The sequence below is a fragment of the Erithacus rubecula genome (genome assembly GCF_903797595.1).
Source record: "Erithacus rubecula genome assembly, chromosome: 2".
In the NCBI taxonomy this organism is placed as follows: Eukaryota; Metazoa; Chordata; class Aves; order Passeriformes; family Muscicapidae; genus Erithacus; species Erithacus rubecula.
In genome coordinates, this window is record NC_136685.1 from 94670777 (window position 1) to 94684218 (window position 13442).

At 44.9% G+C, this 13442-nt stretch overlaps 1 protein-coding gene and 1 long non-coding RNA gene across 2 annotated transcripts in view; both read left to right on the forward strand.

Annotated features, from left to right (window-relative positions):
* Positions 1-790: 790 nt before the first annotated feature.
* LOC306798738 (ALK tyrosine kinase receptor-like) overlaps positions 791-13442 on the forward strand; it is a gene marked incomplete at its 3' end in the record, with an annotated part of 236864 nt that continues 224212 nt past the window's right edge. Inside the window, exon 1 of the mRNA XM_079298938.1 lies at positions 791-1418. Coding sequence (XP_079155064.1) covers positions 836-1418 — 583 coding nt within the window. The 5' untranslated portion in view covers positions 791-835. The remainder of the gene's footprint in view (positions 1419-13442) is intronic.
* LOC306798211 lies at positions 1522-3177 on the forward strand. Its single transcript, XR_013773298.1, has 2 exons — positions 1522-2595; positions 2865-3177. It is a non-coding gene; the product is annotated as an uncharacterized lncRNA (long non-coding RNA).

Genomic DNA, 13442 nt, shown 5'->3' on the forward strand with positions numbered 1-13442 from the left:
TTAAGGCTGTTGTTTTCATGCAGAAATGGAAGAATTTTGATCAGTTTTTTGGAATGACTTATACTCTAAGACTCCCCCCCCCCCTTTCTCGCTTCTCATATTTTTTTTTCTCTCTCTCTACAGGGGAAAGACATGAAGGGCTATTTTATGGATGTCAGCATTTAAGGAGGTAAGGAAGGAAAGGAAGGAAAAGGAAGGGAAGGAAGAGAGGAAAAGGAAGGATGGGGAGGGAGGACAGAGGGAAGGGAAGGGAAGGAAAGAAATGGAAAGCAAGGAAGATAAGTGGACAGGTCTGTGCATCATTGCCTGCACGGAGAGAAGAGGTGGGGAACGGGACCACAGAGCCCCGCACCACTCGGGGGTGGCAGCCGGGCTCGGCGCCCGGTGCCCGCCCCCAGCCCCTCCGAGCCATGTGGAGGTGCGGCTGGAGCCGTGCTCTGGCCGGAGCGCCGGGTGTCCCCCTGCGGGCAGCCTGCGGCCGCTGCCGCCCCCGGTACCGCGCGTGTCCCGGCCCCGTCCCGGGGGACCGCGCACCCCGGGCAGCTCCCGCGGCCGCCGGGCCATTTTTTCATCAATGAACGCTCCGCCCGCCCCGCCCCCGTGTATTTGCATAATGAGGGCTACCGGGGACGCCATTGGCTGCCGGGGGGCGCGCTCGGCCGTGACGTCAGCGCTCGCTGGGTAATGCCTGCGTTGTGGCGGGTAGTTGGAGCCGGCAAAGCCCGCGCAGCGGCGGCCCCGGGCGGAGCGGCCGGCGGCGGCCCCGAGCTCCCTCCGCGCAGCGCCGCACCGCTCCGCGGGCGCAGGACGGGCCGCTGCCGCCTCCCCGCGGGTCATGGCCGGGGGCAGCCTGCCCGCCCGCCTCCTGGCCGCCGCCTGCCTCGCCTTGAGCTTGGCCCCGGGGGCGGCGGGAGCGCGGGACACCCCCGGCCTCTCGCGGCTGCAGAGGAGGAGTCTGGCGATGGACTTCGTCGTGCCCTCGCTGTTTCGCACCTACGTGCGGGAGCTGGTGCTGGGGCCTCCGGGGCGCTCCGCTGCGCGGTGCCACCTGCGCCTGGACTGCGCGCCCCTGCTCCGCGCCGCCCGCGGGGCGCTGCCGCGGGCCGAGCCGCCCGCCGCCCCCGCCGGACCCTCCGCGGCCGGGCGGCGGCTGCGGCGCGCCAAGCAGATGGTGCTGGAGGTGGGCGAGGGCACCGTGCGGGACGGCTGCGCCGCCGAGCCGCCGCCGGGCTCCGGCGGGGCGCACCTGGAGTTCAACCTCACCGAGCTCTTCGCCTGGTGGCTCCGCGCCGGCGACGGGCGGCTGCGGGTGCGGCTGATGCCCGAGCGCCGGGGCGCCCTCCTGGGCAGCGAGCGAGGGCTGTCGGCGGCCATCCGCGCCGCCCGCCCCCGCCTCCTCTTCCACGTCTCGGCGGCAGGTGAGCCGTGCGTTGCATGCCGCGCCCCGCGCCGGGCAGCGCCCCTCGCCCGTTCCGCGCAGCCCCCGCCGTGTCCCGGTGCGCGGCGCCCTCCCCGCCGGGACGCGCATCCAGCACCGTCCCGGTCACTGACAGCCCCGCCGTGCGGGAAGCGCAGCCCCCCGAGCAGTCGCGCCTTCCCCTCGCGGCTTGTCCCTAAGGGCTGCGCTTTACCTGTGCGAAATGTATCCAGGGGCTTTGGTTGGGACTGCTTTGGAAGTGATGAAGGATTTTTACGAAACGCCCGACAATTCCTATGTGCTAGAAAGCCGCAAGCAGGACTCAAAGGTTAAAGTGTCATTAGCTGAAGGACAGCAAGATCAGGTTCTTTGAAACTTAAAATATCATCCTAAAAAGAGATGCTTCCTCAAAGTGCTTCAATTGTTTTCAAGGTTATGTGCAAGCAGACCAGGGAACAGCACAAAATCTCCAAAGCTGTGTCTGGCTCCCGATTTTGTACATTAATGCTACTCTCTCTATTACTGGCTACTGATATTAATATTATTACTCTTCTTTAAACATAAAAGATAAGGGCTGACTTGACATTTTAAAACCCCAAAGGCTCCTTAGTGAACTGCACTGTATCAGCTACGATACAAGAAGTTGTACATCTGAGAAGGCTCATGCAGCACTTCACACAGGTATTTGTGTGGAGAGAGAACCTGGCTTAGAATTTTGGTTCTGGTTGGCGGTGATTGGCAGTCGTGGTTTGGGGAAGCTCATTTATTTCAAATCAGGACTGTGTTTTGGCTCTGTGATCAAGAGAAATTTCCATTCTGTGTGTGCATTGTATCTTTAACAGAAGCTGTGATTCAGCCTTTCCTACTAGAAGAATATAATACTTAGAGGACTGCAGGTCCAAATAATTTGTCACAGTGAGTTAAGTCAGGTACCTTTTATGAAGCTTTGTAGAAGTCAATGGTGTGTCCCTGAGTAGCCACCTACATAATGGACCACAGAATACACTAAAGTAAATTCACAAGAGGAGAGAGAAATCACTGCTGTGCTTTGAATGCAAAGTTGGAGCAACTGAATATTGATGCTCATCTGAAAAGATGGGCTAGCCATCTGAAGAACTACAAATGGAACACATCTCCTTCCTTGCTGCCTGAAATGAAAACCAAAGCCGACTGTCAGAGTAAGCTCTGTGTCAGTAAGTGCTGCAGCTGTGGCTGAAGTGAGATACCCAGGTTGGCTCTTCCTGTGTTGGATCTGGCAGGGTAACACAGAGGTGCTGTTCACCACCAGGTGGCTAGGTGAAGCCAACACCCCCCACCTTCTAGCAGGTCTTGCCTTGCTACACTGCTGTAAAGAAAGAATAATTAAAAATTAAAGACCGTAATCTACTGTCTCCTTTTCTTTCTGTTCGGGGAATTTGTTGTGATTAGCACTGTTTTCGATTTACAGATCTCCTTGGGCAGTGAAGCCTTAGTTTTGAATGGCATCTTTACTCAGGTACTTACAGCAATGCTGGAGCTGGAGGACATGCATTTGTCTTCTTAGAGGATGAAGGTGTGATTTTACCTGAGGGAAAGGTACATATAAGATCTGACAGGTCCTCTGATGTGAATACAATGCACATGGAGCTTTAACCAAAGCTTGTAGAACTCGCAGGCTTTATTTTGTCTCTCGTCTCACTGTTGAGGAGAAATGCATGTTTTTCCAGATCAATAGGAAGCTATGCCCCTCTCGTGTTTGAGAGGAAGCTCTGCTGTTCTTACTGCAACACAGCCATGCAAAGTCAATCACAGAGGATGCAGGAAAAAGGAGCAGAGGGAAGGAATATGGACCTCCTTTACCTGTGTATTGAAGTGGTAACGTCTCCTTGCAGCTGTTCATAATCTGTAAAAATCCTGGTCTCATTCTGAGTTGTGCCTCTGCTTTTTTAGCAGTGGCACCTTAGCATAGTTACACGTTTGTGGCTTTGCCCTGCTTTTGTAATGTGGGTTTGTTTAGCAACATTAGGAAATGCATTCCTCCTGCTTTGCTAAGGTGCTGCCTGTGTGAACACCATGTGTCACTGCCAGCCTTAAATCTGTGCTGTGTAGCCCTGCCGACAGCAGGATGTGCTGACACAGTGATAACAGCACCAACAGCATCCACCAGCCTGTCAGATTCCAGCAGTTATTGACACCATTGCAGCTAATGTGCATGGGGCTTAACTAAAGCCCTTCCTAAGGCAACTGAGCCTTTCCTTTATTGCTTAAGCTAATTGGGAATGGATTTCAAACAACACAATCCTCCCATCAACAATGGAAAGCTGCTTCACTTTTGTTGGCATACTGGGTTTTTTTGTTCTTCTTATCTCTTTTGGTCCTCTTGTTTACCAGAAAAATATATAATTACCTTGCTAAATTATTTTCACCACATTATCCTCCATGTGAATGGAGAATGAATTAAATTTTAGGGTGAGAAAAAATGGCAAGGGGATGAATTCCCACTGACCTTAGAGGCGACAATAGCATCCTGTAAATAATGCTTTATTTGCTTTAACTTATACTTTCATTTGCTGGCTCAAAGATAAATTCAGCTGGAGTAAACCTTTTCCTTTTTTAACACCATGTTTGTATAAAGTATGAAGCATTTGTCTCAGTCTGTTACTGAACAATTAGTAAAGGATGTACTTACGGGCAGCTGTTCAGCAGACAAACCATAAAGTTCACAGGAGTTTCTACAGGGCTCTCCTGTAAATATTCTTGGTGCCAGATTTCTCTCACACTCATCCTTGTGGGAACAGAGCTTCCTGCAAAAAGAAGCTTCCACGTAGAGAATCTGTGGTCCTCAGCCCATCTACCATTTTTGTGTCAGCTTGGCCTTTTCAAAATTGGGTACAAGAGTTTTCCTGTCTTGAAAATGCTTTCAGACTTAATACTGCCTTCTTAGCCTTCTCCCAGTATTTCTCTGGGGAAAAAAAAAAAAATCAAATTAATTTGCATCTTTTCTGTATGAAAGACACAATAAGAAATGCAGAGGAAGGGAGAAAGAAGCTTGGCCAGGAGTGCAGCACTGCAGATCCCCTGTATTTGAGGTGAACCTCTCAACTGCCATGACTGTTGACTGTTGACTTTGCTCTCATTGTCTGTGGTTTTCACTGGAAACTGCTGTGCCTTCAAGGAAACCTTTCCCAAAAGAATTTAATGAACACCAGTATATTGCCAGTGTGAGCATTACTGTCAGGAGATTTTCAGGCCAGCTTTATTTCTGGTCTTATGGGATTTGCTGTACAGTGTTGAACCACAGTGGGTCTCTGTAGCAGTTAGCTGGACAAGTTATTGAGCTTTCTTGGGAGAAATAATCCAAGGGCCCTTCCACTCTAACCCTGCACCGGTATTTGGATTTTTATTCATGTTGACTTCACATGTAACCAGTTCTCTCACTATAGGGCACCTGAGCCAAAATGTTTCTAAATAAGTTTCTTGTGAGTTTACCCAGGAAATTTAATAAGCTGAAATGGCCATAAAATAACTTCCCATGAAAACTAATTGCTACTTACATATGCAAAGGTGGGAAGTGTATGTTAAGAACGGGCATACAGGGTTGAAAATGAGTCATTCTTCCCTCTAAAGGTCAATGTACTTTCATTCATGAAATAGATTTAACATTCCAATTATATTTTTTAAATAGCAATGCATAACTTTTCATCCTCTGGCTAGGCGAAATATTACTCTTGCACTGTGGCCTTCATCTAAAATTTTATTAACTTGCCACATGTATTCTCCCTGAAACTGTCTGCATTCACTACATACCAATGCTATTATAATGCTGAGGCAATTAGGCTTTACATCTTTAGGGGACTGCTGCTATACACCTGAACTCATTTGCAGGAGGAAACCTTTGCCTAAAGATTAGAAAGAACTTCAGACTAGATAAAAATGTGGTTTTGAAAGTGAACATTTTGTAAATGAAAATCAGAGCTCCAAGCTGAAATCTGACTGTGGTGAAGTCCACAGAATTATTTCTGTGTATTTTAGAGGTACCAGCATTTAATCAAGGCCTCTTAGTTACATTTTTCATTATATTTTGATTTTATTTTGCTGCCTTCAAAGAATAACGTTTGGAGTTGTGCCACAGTGAGCAGAAAACTGGTAAAAGATATTGGTCACTTTGCAGTTGCTCTCTGGTTTTCTCTCACCCTCAGCTGTGTGTCACACCTGAGTTCTGATCTTGCTGTTCTGATAAAGCAGTGGCAGCTTGTTGGATAAGGCTGAGGCACTGCCATCAGGTTTCTGAAAGGTTTTTGCTGTAGTGAAAGTGGCTTTGCTCTTTGCTGGGGTTTTGTGCTTTGCCTCATCTATCAGCCCAGCTTTGCCAATCTGAAGCTTAAGGATAGTTTGAGTTGCCCTCGGTTTACTCTAGATGTGAACTAGTGCAAATTAAGGCTTTCCTGTTTTACCCTGGGGTTGTCAGTGGTACCAGTGGGCTGCATGTGGATTACCAGTTGCTAAATCAGTGAATCATGAGTGTGCTTAGAAGTATCTTTCCCAGAATTTCCTGCCCTGTTAGGTATGTAGCACTTCTCTCTAGACCTCCAGTCAATGGGGCTCTCCAGAAATGTGGATTTAATCAGTTCACAGTGTCTCTTCTTGAACTGGAAATGCTTCTTGAAGAGGAAACCAACTGTCTTGTGATGGGGTTTGCCTTGCTTTGTGGGTAGTATGATTCTTGATCCTACTGCTGTCCTCCCTGTTTCTGTTCAGGTCACTTTCCTACTCCATCAACACTAAGGAAACTTGAGAAAATTCATTGCTTATGATGCCTTGTCCACTGTTTCCATGTTGACCACAACAATTTGGCTTGCAAAGCCATGAGGCTTTCACAGTTGAGCCACTGAGATTTGGAAATTTGTTGCCAATTATTTGACAGATAATGTTAGAAATTATGCTCAGTCTTTGAGTGGTTCACAGAAAGTGTGATGTGATCACATGGTTTTGTTTTCCCAGAGTTATGTGGGGTTGCTGATCCTTATTGGGAGCCAGTATTATGCACAATGTATTTATGATTTCTTGGTCTTTTTTCTGCAAATTTTGTTTACTTTTAGCATCATTGTTCTTATGAATGTTCTTTTTTATAAGCATGTTCAGTAAAATAGCCATAAACAAACACAAAAAGAGGCACAAGTAACAATTTATTATGTTTGAATGAACATTTATGGCATATTGAAAAAATATGTTTTCCCTAAATTTGCTGTGCTTTTATTTCCACGTCCTTAAAAAAAGAGAATAAATACCTACAGTAAAGAAGCGCACAGGGAAACTTAAGTGTTTTATTATACAAAAGCAGAGACATTCTTCAAAATCAAAGGCAGTTTTGCAGTGTCTGAGTGAATTGGATCCTGAAATAATCTGGTCATTTGGTTCACTGCACATCTCACCCAAAGATGACATGATAGGAAATTAAATGTGTGTTTGTGACAATGTTTGTGAATTAGCCAAAAGAAGTAGAAGAGTTGAAGGGAGACTGGCAGGATTTAGCATTTACAAAGTTCTCAACTGAGTGAGCCTTGTCTTAATAAAGAAGATCCCATCTTTTGGATACATCAGTGCTAACCCCCTAGGAGCAATGACTTGAGAATCCAAGTTGCTTCCCAAATGGCAGCAAATTCCACTCTATGCCTGGACATTTCCTGTCTAATTCTCACACCAAAGCATCCTCTTGGGCTACTCAGAACTAGAGTTCTATGTTTTTGGTACAAGTGATTTACCTAATAGCAAACACCAATTCAGGTTTCCTGCTTTTCAGATCTCTTTTATCCACCAAGCAACAGCATCTGTTTCCTTGGAAGCCACTGCTGAGCTCAACATGGTTGCTGAGACTGCAGTGCTGGGCTGAGAAAGGTCCTTTCTGAAATGTGCTACATTTGTCTTGCTTCTTTAATTCAGAAAGATTTGGTTGGAGAAAAATGTCATGGAAGCATAAATGCAGATTTGATAAGTCTGACCTTTCTTTTCTTGCGAACAATAAATGTCAGAAAGCTTAAAATGACAAGCTGGAATGGCTGGAGGTTATTTATGTGTTTAAATATTTAGCCAAGAAACACATTTTAAGACTAAATTCTGATTTACATGAGTATTTTAACTTATGACTGAGATGGCTGAGTAGCTTCATGGTTGTCCCTATCCTGTTTAGTTAGCATGGCTACTCAGAAATTCCCTGTGACAGCATGGGTAGGACTTAGATATCTCTACTTGCAGCAGCTGTGAACTCTGTCAGCTGCAGTGAAGGAGAATCTCTTTCCCCTGTTAGTCAAGTAGGATCTGTGATGTGGTTGAAGTGTTCTAAATGTATTCAGTAGACAGAGCTGGTGGCTGGCTTCAAACTGACTTCAGACAAGTTTCTAACAAAAGGCATTTATTTGGCCAAAGAACTTCAGCAGGGTGCTCCAAGAACTGAGTTCTAGTTTGACTTCCAACTTACTTACCTCGCAGAACACAGCTCTGCCACTGACATCTTGTGTGACATGAAATACTTCCCTTTGTGGTGGTTACTTCCTTTGCAAAGCAAGGGTAGTTTTGGCTGCTTTTCAACTCTGTTGGTAGATGGTGCTTTTTTTGTGGATTAATAATGCTTTTACTTTCTAAGAACCTGAATAAAGGCAGTAAGGTGTAGTCTGAACCCTCAGCTTTTAAAGGGAGAAGCTAAAAGAACCAGTATACCTTATTGATTTATTCCCATCTCTGCACTGCTAATATTCAGACGACTGCTATTTCCTTCATTTTAGTGATAGCAAACTTAGAGTTTTGGTTGATGCTACAAGAAAATCAGTTTCTCTTTTATTTAGAAAAGTTTTGAGCCCTGCCTTTTTCTGTTAATACATCCCCTATCTTGAAGCCAAATAGTCAAATTTAGATTTGAAATTTGAATACTTTGTGAGTCTTTGACCAGGATTATTTGTACACTCACGAAAAGCAAGGGTGGGATAGGCTGTGGCCAGCTGCCCATGTGCTTTTGGCAGCTGCAGCTGGTCTCCCATCTCCATTTGCCACTGAGGAGCTGCAGGTGTTGTCTGCTGCTGGCTAATGGGGACTGCTGGGCAAACCGAGCACTGTTTGTCCTGGCTGGGAAAGGAGAGTGTTGTGGAGAGTGGGAGAAGATTTATCCTTTATGGTCTCTTACTTGCACATAATGGGGGATTTGAGATTGTTTAAAACTTTAGTGGATTACTTGATTCTTCCTGGATTACAGAAAGTGGAGATACTAGGCTGAAAACCTTTCAACTAGATGGGTCTAGAATTATCAGGCATCCCCTTGGGAAATTTTGGCCTTTACAACTCTTCAGCTCAGTTTGCAAATCTCGGGAGTTTCCATTGGTATTCCAATGTTTACATCAAGGCAGAAGAACTACCTTTCCTGCTCAAACCAGGGTGTATGTTGAATTCATTTTGGGCTGGGATTTCCATGCAGGTGCAGGCTCTTTCTGCAGGCTTCTCCCCATTCCCTTACTGGTCTCATATCTTACAAAACCTTGTGATGAAAGAAAACCTTGACTCTGTCTTCAAGTTACAAGCTGGGCAAAGGGAGAGAAGGTCTCTCTGTAAGGTGAAGAGCAGAGATCATTTGGGTAGTGAGTGCAGGGGGGAAAAAGCAAGATCCTGCAGTATAGGAGTGTGAGTACAGAGGGAGCTGTCCATGTGTATTCTTGTGCTATGCATTTCTTGATGTCTATTAGGAAGATAAAATACTAGGCTCAGTAGACATACTGTAAATGATACTTTTCATAAGTCATACTCCTTCTAAGAATTCTGTTATCTAAGTTTTCTTTCCAGCTCAGTTTTGAAAGCTGGTGTGGTTCTTCCAAACTCAGTTGCTGTAGTGCTTGTGACATGCAGCTGAGTATCTGTGACTTCACTCACTAGATATCTGTGGTGGTGCCCCTGCTGCAAGTTGCAGCAGACCTCTAATTGCAACTTGTACATCGGTATTGGCCTGCTGTGTCTACTGGCCCATTGAGTAACGAGTTATCTTGGATGTATCAGAGTGTCTGGGCTTTTTATAGCCTCTTTCATGTTGTATTCTTAAACTGCTTTAAGCCTTATCACCCTAGTGACAATGCTAAGCATTATTATATCTATTTTACAGAGAGATCATAGAAGCTGGGAATGGAAAAAGCATTATTTATGTTAGACTGCAGTGCTGAATAGAATTTTCTCATATAGAATATATGAGAAATAGATTCTATGCAGGGAAGTCTCTCTCTTTGCTTCAGCCAAAAGGCCACGAAAAAACAAGAAATTGGAGTTGAGAGGCTCACTATCTTGCTGGAAATATTGCAGCTGTTATTGGCAAAACTATCTGAGTCTTCTCTGCTCCACACTGTATTTGTGAAACTTCTCTTTAAATAAAACTGCTTTTGTCACATTCCACACCTTTTGCAATACTGTTTTCTTCTGAGTTTTGGCATCATCTGCGATCTGCTGAGCCTCTCCCTATTTCCAGACATCACCCTGTAGCCTTACCCTTTGTAGGGCCATGTATGTCAGCATTACAGACTGTGATGCAAGGGTTATTTCCAAGGGCTGTTTCATTATTGATGCTAATTAAACTTGAAACTAATGAGAAAGGATTACTTTTCAGGGCTGGAGAGGAGGCCAAAATAGTTATTATAGGTTAATTATTCTTCTAAAAGACTCGTTTTAAGTAACAATTCATTTTGTCAACTTTTTTCTTACATTGTACAAGAGACTTGTTTGAAGAGGTTTCAAAATATAATTGCTGCACTGACCTCATCTAGCTCTCAATCAGTAATCTCCTTCCATCAGCAAAAGGTTAATAAAATCTTTAAGGAAAGGAATTTGGTGCCTTATCTATGTGTAGATGATTTAGAATAGGTCTCCCTGCAAGTATTTCCTATTACCCTTCTGCATGATTTCTTTGGCATACTTTTTAGATTTGAAAAATGCTGCCTTCCATAAAGCTTCCAAATTTAATGGTTGCTTTGCAAAACAGGTGCATTACAGAGGCAGGGAGTGAATGTACTCGAGGCTGGCTGAGAATTGGCACATAAGTGGGAACACACTTCTTTGTTCTCAAAGACCTACAGCCTGTGATACACCTTAAAAATATATCCTCACTTTGCAGGACACTGGGATGTCCATAGCATGGTTAGTACTTGCTGGGTAACCAAGGGAGGAGACTTGTTTTGAGTGGGAGCCAAGGTCTCTTTCTGGCTGGGAAGCACTGTGGCATTTGAAGGGGAGGACACATGCTGGTCCACTTTGCTCCTTCCCAGCTGTTATGTTGAACCTTTCTTCTTCCTGGCTCTTTGTTGAAATGAGTAATGGCTTCAGACTGTTGCAATATTGTACTACAAAACGGGTAAGGCAGAGCTGCATTAGTGATATTGTGAATGCTGAAAGCTGAATAAAATCACAGAATTGTGTAAGTTGGAAAAGACTCTAAGATCACCAAGTCCAACTCTTAACCCAGGACTGCCAAGTCCACCTCTAAATCATGTCCCTAAGTGCCACATCTGCACATTTTTTGCACACTTTCAGGAATGGTAATTCCACCATTCCCTAATGCTTGATAATCCTATCAGTGAAAAGTTTTCATAATATCCAATCGAATAACTTAAGGCCATCTCCTGGCATAACTGGCATAATTTAAGGCCATCTCCTCTTGATCTGTTGTTACCTTGGAGAAGAGACTGACCCTTACCTGGCTATGCCCTCCTTTCAGGTGGTTGTAGAGAGTGATAAGATCATCCCTGAGCTTTCTCTTCTCCAGGCTGAGTCCCCCCCAGCTCTTCCAGCTGCTCCTCATCATTAGACTTGTGTCCCAGACCCTTCCCCAGCCCCATTGTCTTTGTCTGGAATGTCTCCAGCATCTCGATGTGTTTCCCATAGTGAGGGACCAAGAACTGGACACAGTACTTGAGGTGTGGCCTCACCAGTGCCAGGTGGAGGGGGACAATCACTGCACCAGTCCAGCTGGCCACACTCTTGCTGATACAGGCCTGGATGCCATTGGCATTCTTGGCCACTTGTGGAACAGGTCCTTTTCCCTGGACAGCTTTCCAGATGCTCTTCTGCAATGTAGAACTGCAGGGGGTTGTTGTGACCCAGGAGCTGTGACCTGGCACTTCACTTTGCTGACCCTCATACAGCTGGTCTGGCCCATCAATCCAGCCTATCCAGATCCTCTGTGGACAGGAAGGAAAGCTTTATTAGCTGTAAATGTTAGGGCAGCTTATGTGCTCCATTGACTGGTGGATTCATGCCTTCTGTCAGGGCACATGCTTTGCATCTTGTATTAATGTGAGGGCTATGAAGGCAAGCACCCATGAATGAAGGTGATGCTGCAAGCAGCAAGGCCTCAAATGGAACACAGGATGCTGTGGCTTTATGAAAGCCCTTACCTACTAACTCCACATTTCAATCTGTCTTAAAAGGGCAGCATTCACCAGGCCTGAGTTCAAGAAAAGAGTTACATCCTCCATCTGGTATCAAGTTCAAAGATAAATTGTCCTCTGAGTAATCACTCTTGCCACTGGGCTCTGCTTAGGCCAACTCATAGGATTTGGGATAATATTTGAAGTGCTGAGTCCCTTTTGTGATTAAGGTTTTAAATCACACAAAGATTGTTGAAAAGCTCTGTTTCCTTCTTTCCCTTACCAGCCTACTGTCCTTTATCTCTTGAAACAAAGCAGCATTAACTTTTAAGATCTGATTCAATAACATTTTATGGATAATAATTATGACTGATATTAAGCCTTCAGCAACCAGTCTGTACAGAGACTTAATGTATTGTGGTTTATTACCACTGTAACCTATTTTTTTACATTGGTTGTAAAGCAGGATCAACTATACTGATAAGAAGAAAGAGAAGCATCAATGAACTGTTTGCTTCTCTGCAGGGTGTTCATATTCTTGCCACTTAATATTGCTGGCACGGTGGGAGTTTGCTGGTGAAGAGTTTTTGTTTACAGAGTCTGTTTGTGCAATTGCAGAATGAATGAATGAATGAGTGCATGAATGAACTGCAGGAATCCTCTGCTAGGGAAAGGCAGACATCTATTACTGGATAAACCCTGGAGACCAACTGATCATACTTTCCCTTTTAATCACAAATGTGAGTATGCAAAGTTTTTACACGTGTTTAATGGCTTCCTCTAAGGCTTGTCCCAATAATGGAAGCTCTTAAATGCATAAAACTTCTTTAGACACCCCATATTAGTGGTTTTTTATTCCCTGGAAGTGTCCCAGTTTCCTTGATCTTATCAGGATATGGTTGTATGTACACATCATAACAATAAATGGAGATAGTCCCTAAACCAAACTGGAGACTGACAGGCTGAGGTAAAGAAAACTCTGGTTTCTCGGTCTTTAAATGCTCTGCACAGTGGTCTGAATATAAACTACAATATGAGAAAGGAAATTCACCTTAGTTTCCATATGGGGTCTTCAAGGAAAGTTCTCCTGTTGTATTGGCACTGAAAAAGTCACCTGAAGGACCCAGGACTGGGTCCTTGCCCAGCTGAACTTTGTGATGTTCATGCATCATTAACTGTAGATGGATTATGTCATTGCCTTTTTTACCTCACTTCTCCTCATAACTTTCTATATGAGGAAATCTACTTCCCTGGTAAGTTCAAATAAGATGCTGTCTGCTTGTGTCCTTTTTGCCTTTTTGATGGGAAAGCAGAAGGGAATTCTAAAGTGCTCTGGGAGCTACATGGAGGCCTTGCTTTGACATCTCTAAATATGTGAGTAATGGGGTGCTTAGAACTGATTTTACGTGTGATGGATGCTCAACAATAAGGAATCACAAATTGCGAGCAGCAGAGCTTGGAGAGGAGAGCTGCTCAACAAGATTAATGGGAAGGGAGACCTTTAGTGTAATGAAAGACAGTTCCAACTTGAAAACAGACAATGCCACACTAGATGGAGTCTTGAGGATTTGGACAGTCAGGTTTCCTCTGAAAGGGCCTTTGTAGAGCCCCTTCCTAGGCAGAGAGCACTGAAGAGCTTCAAGAAAAGTGCACTGTAA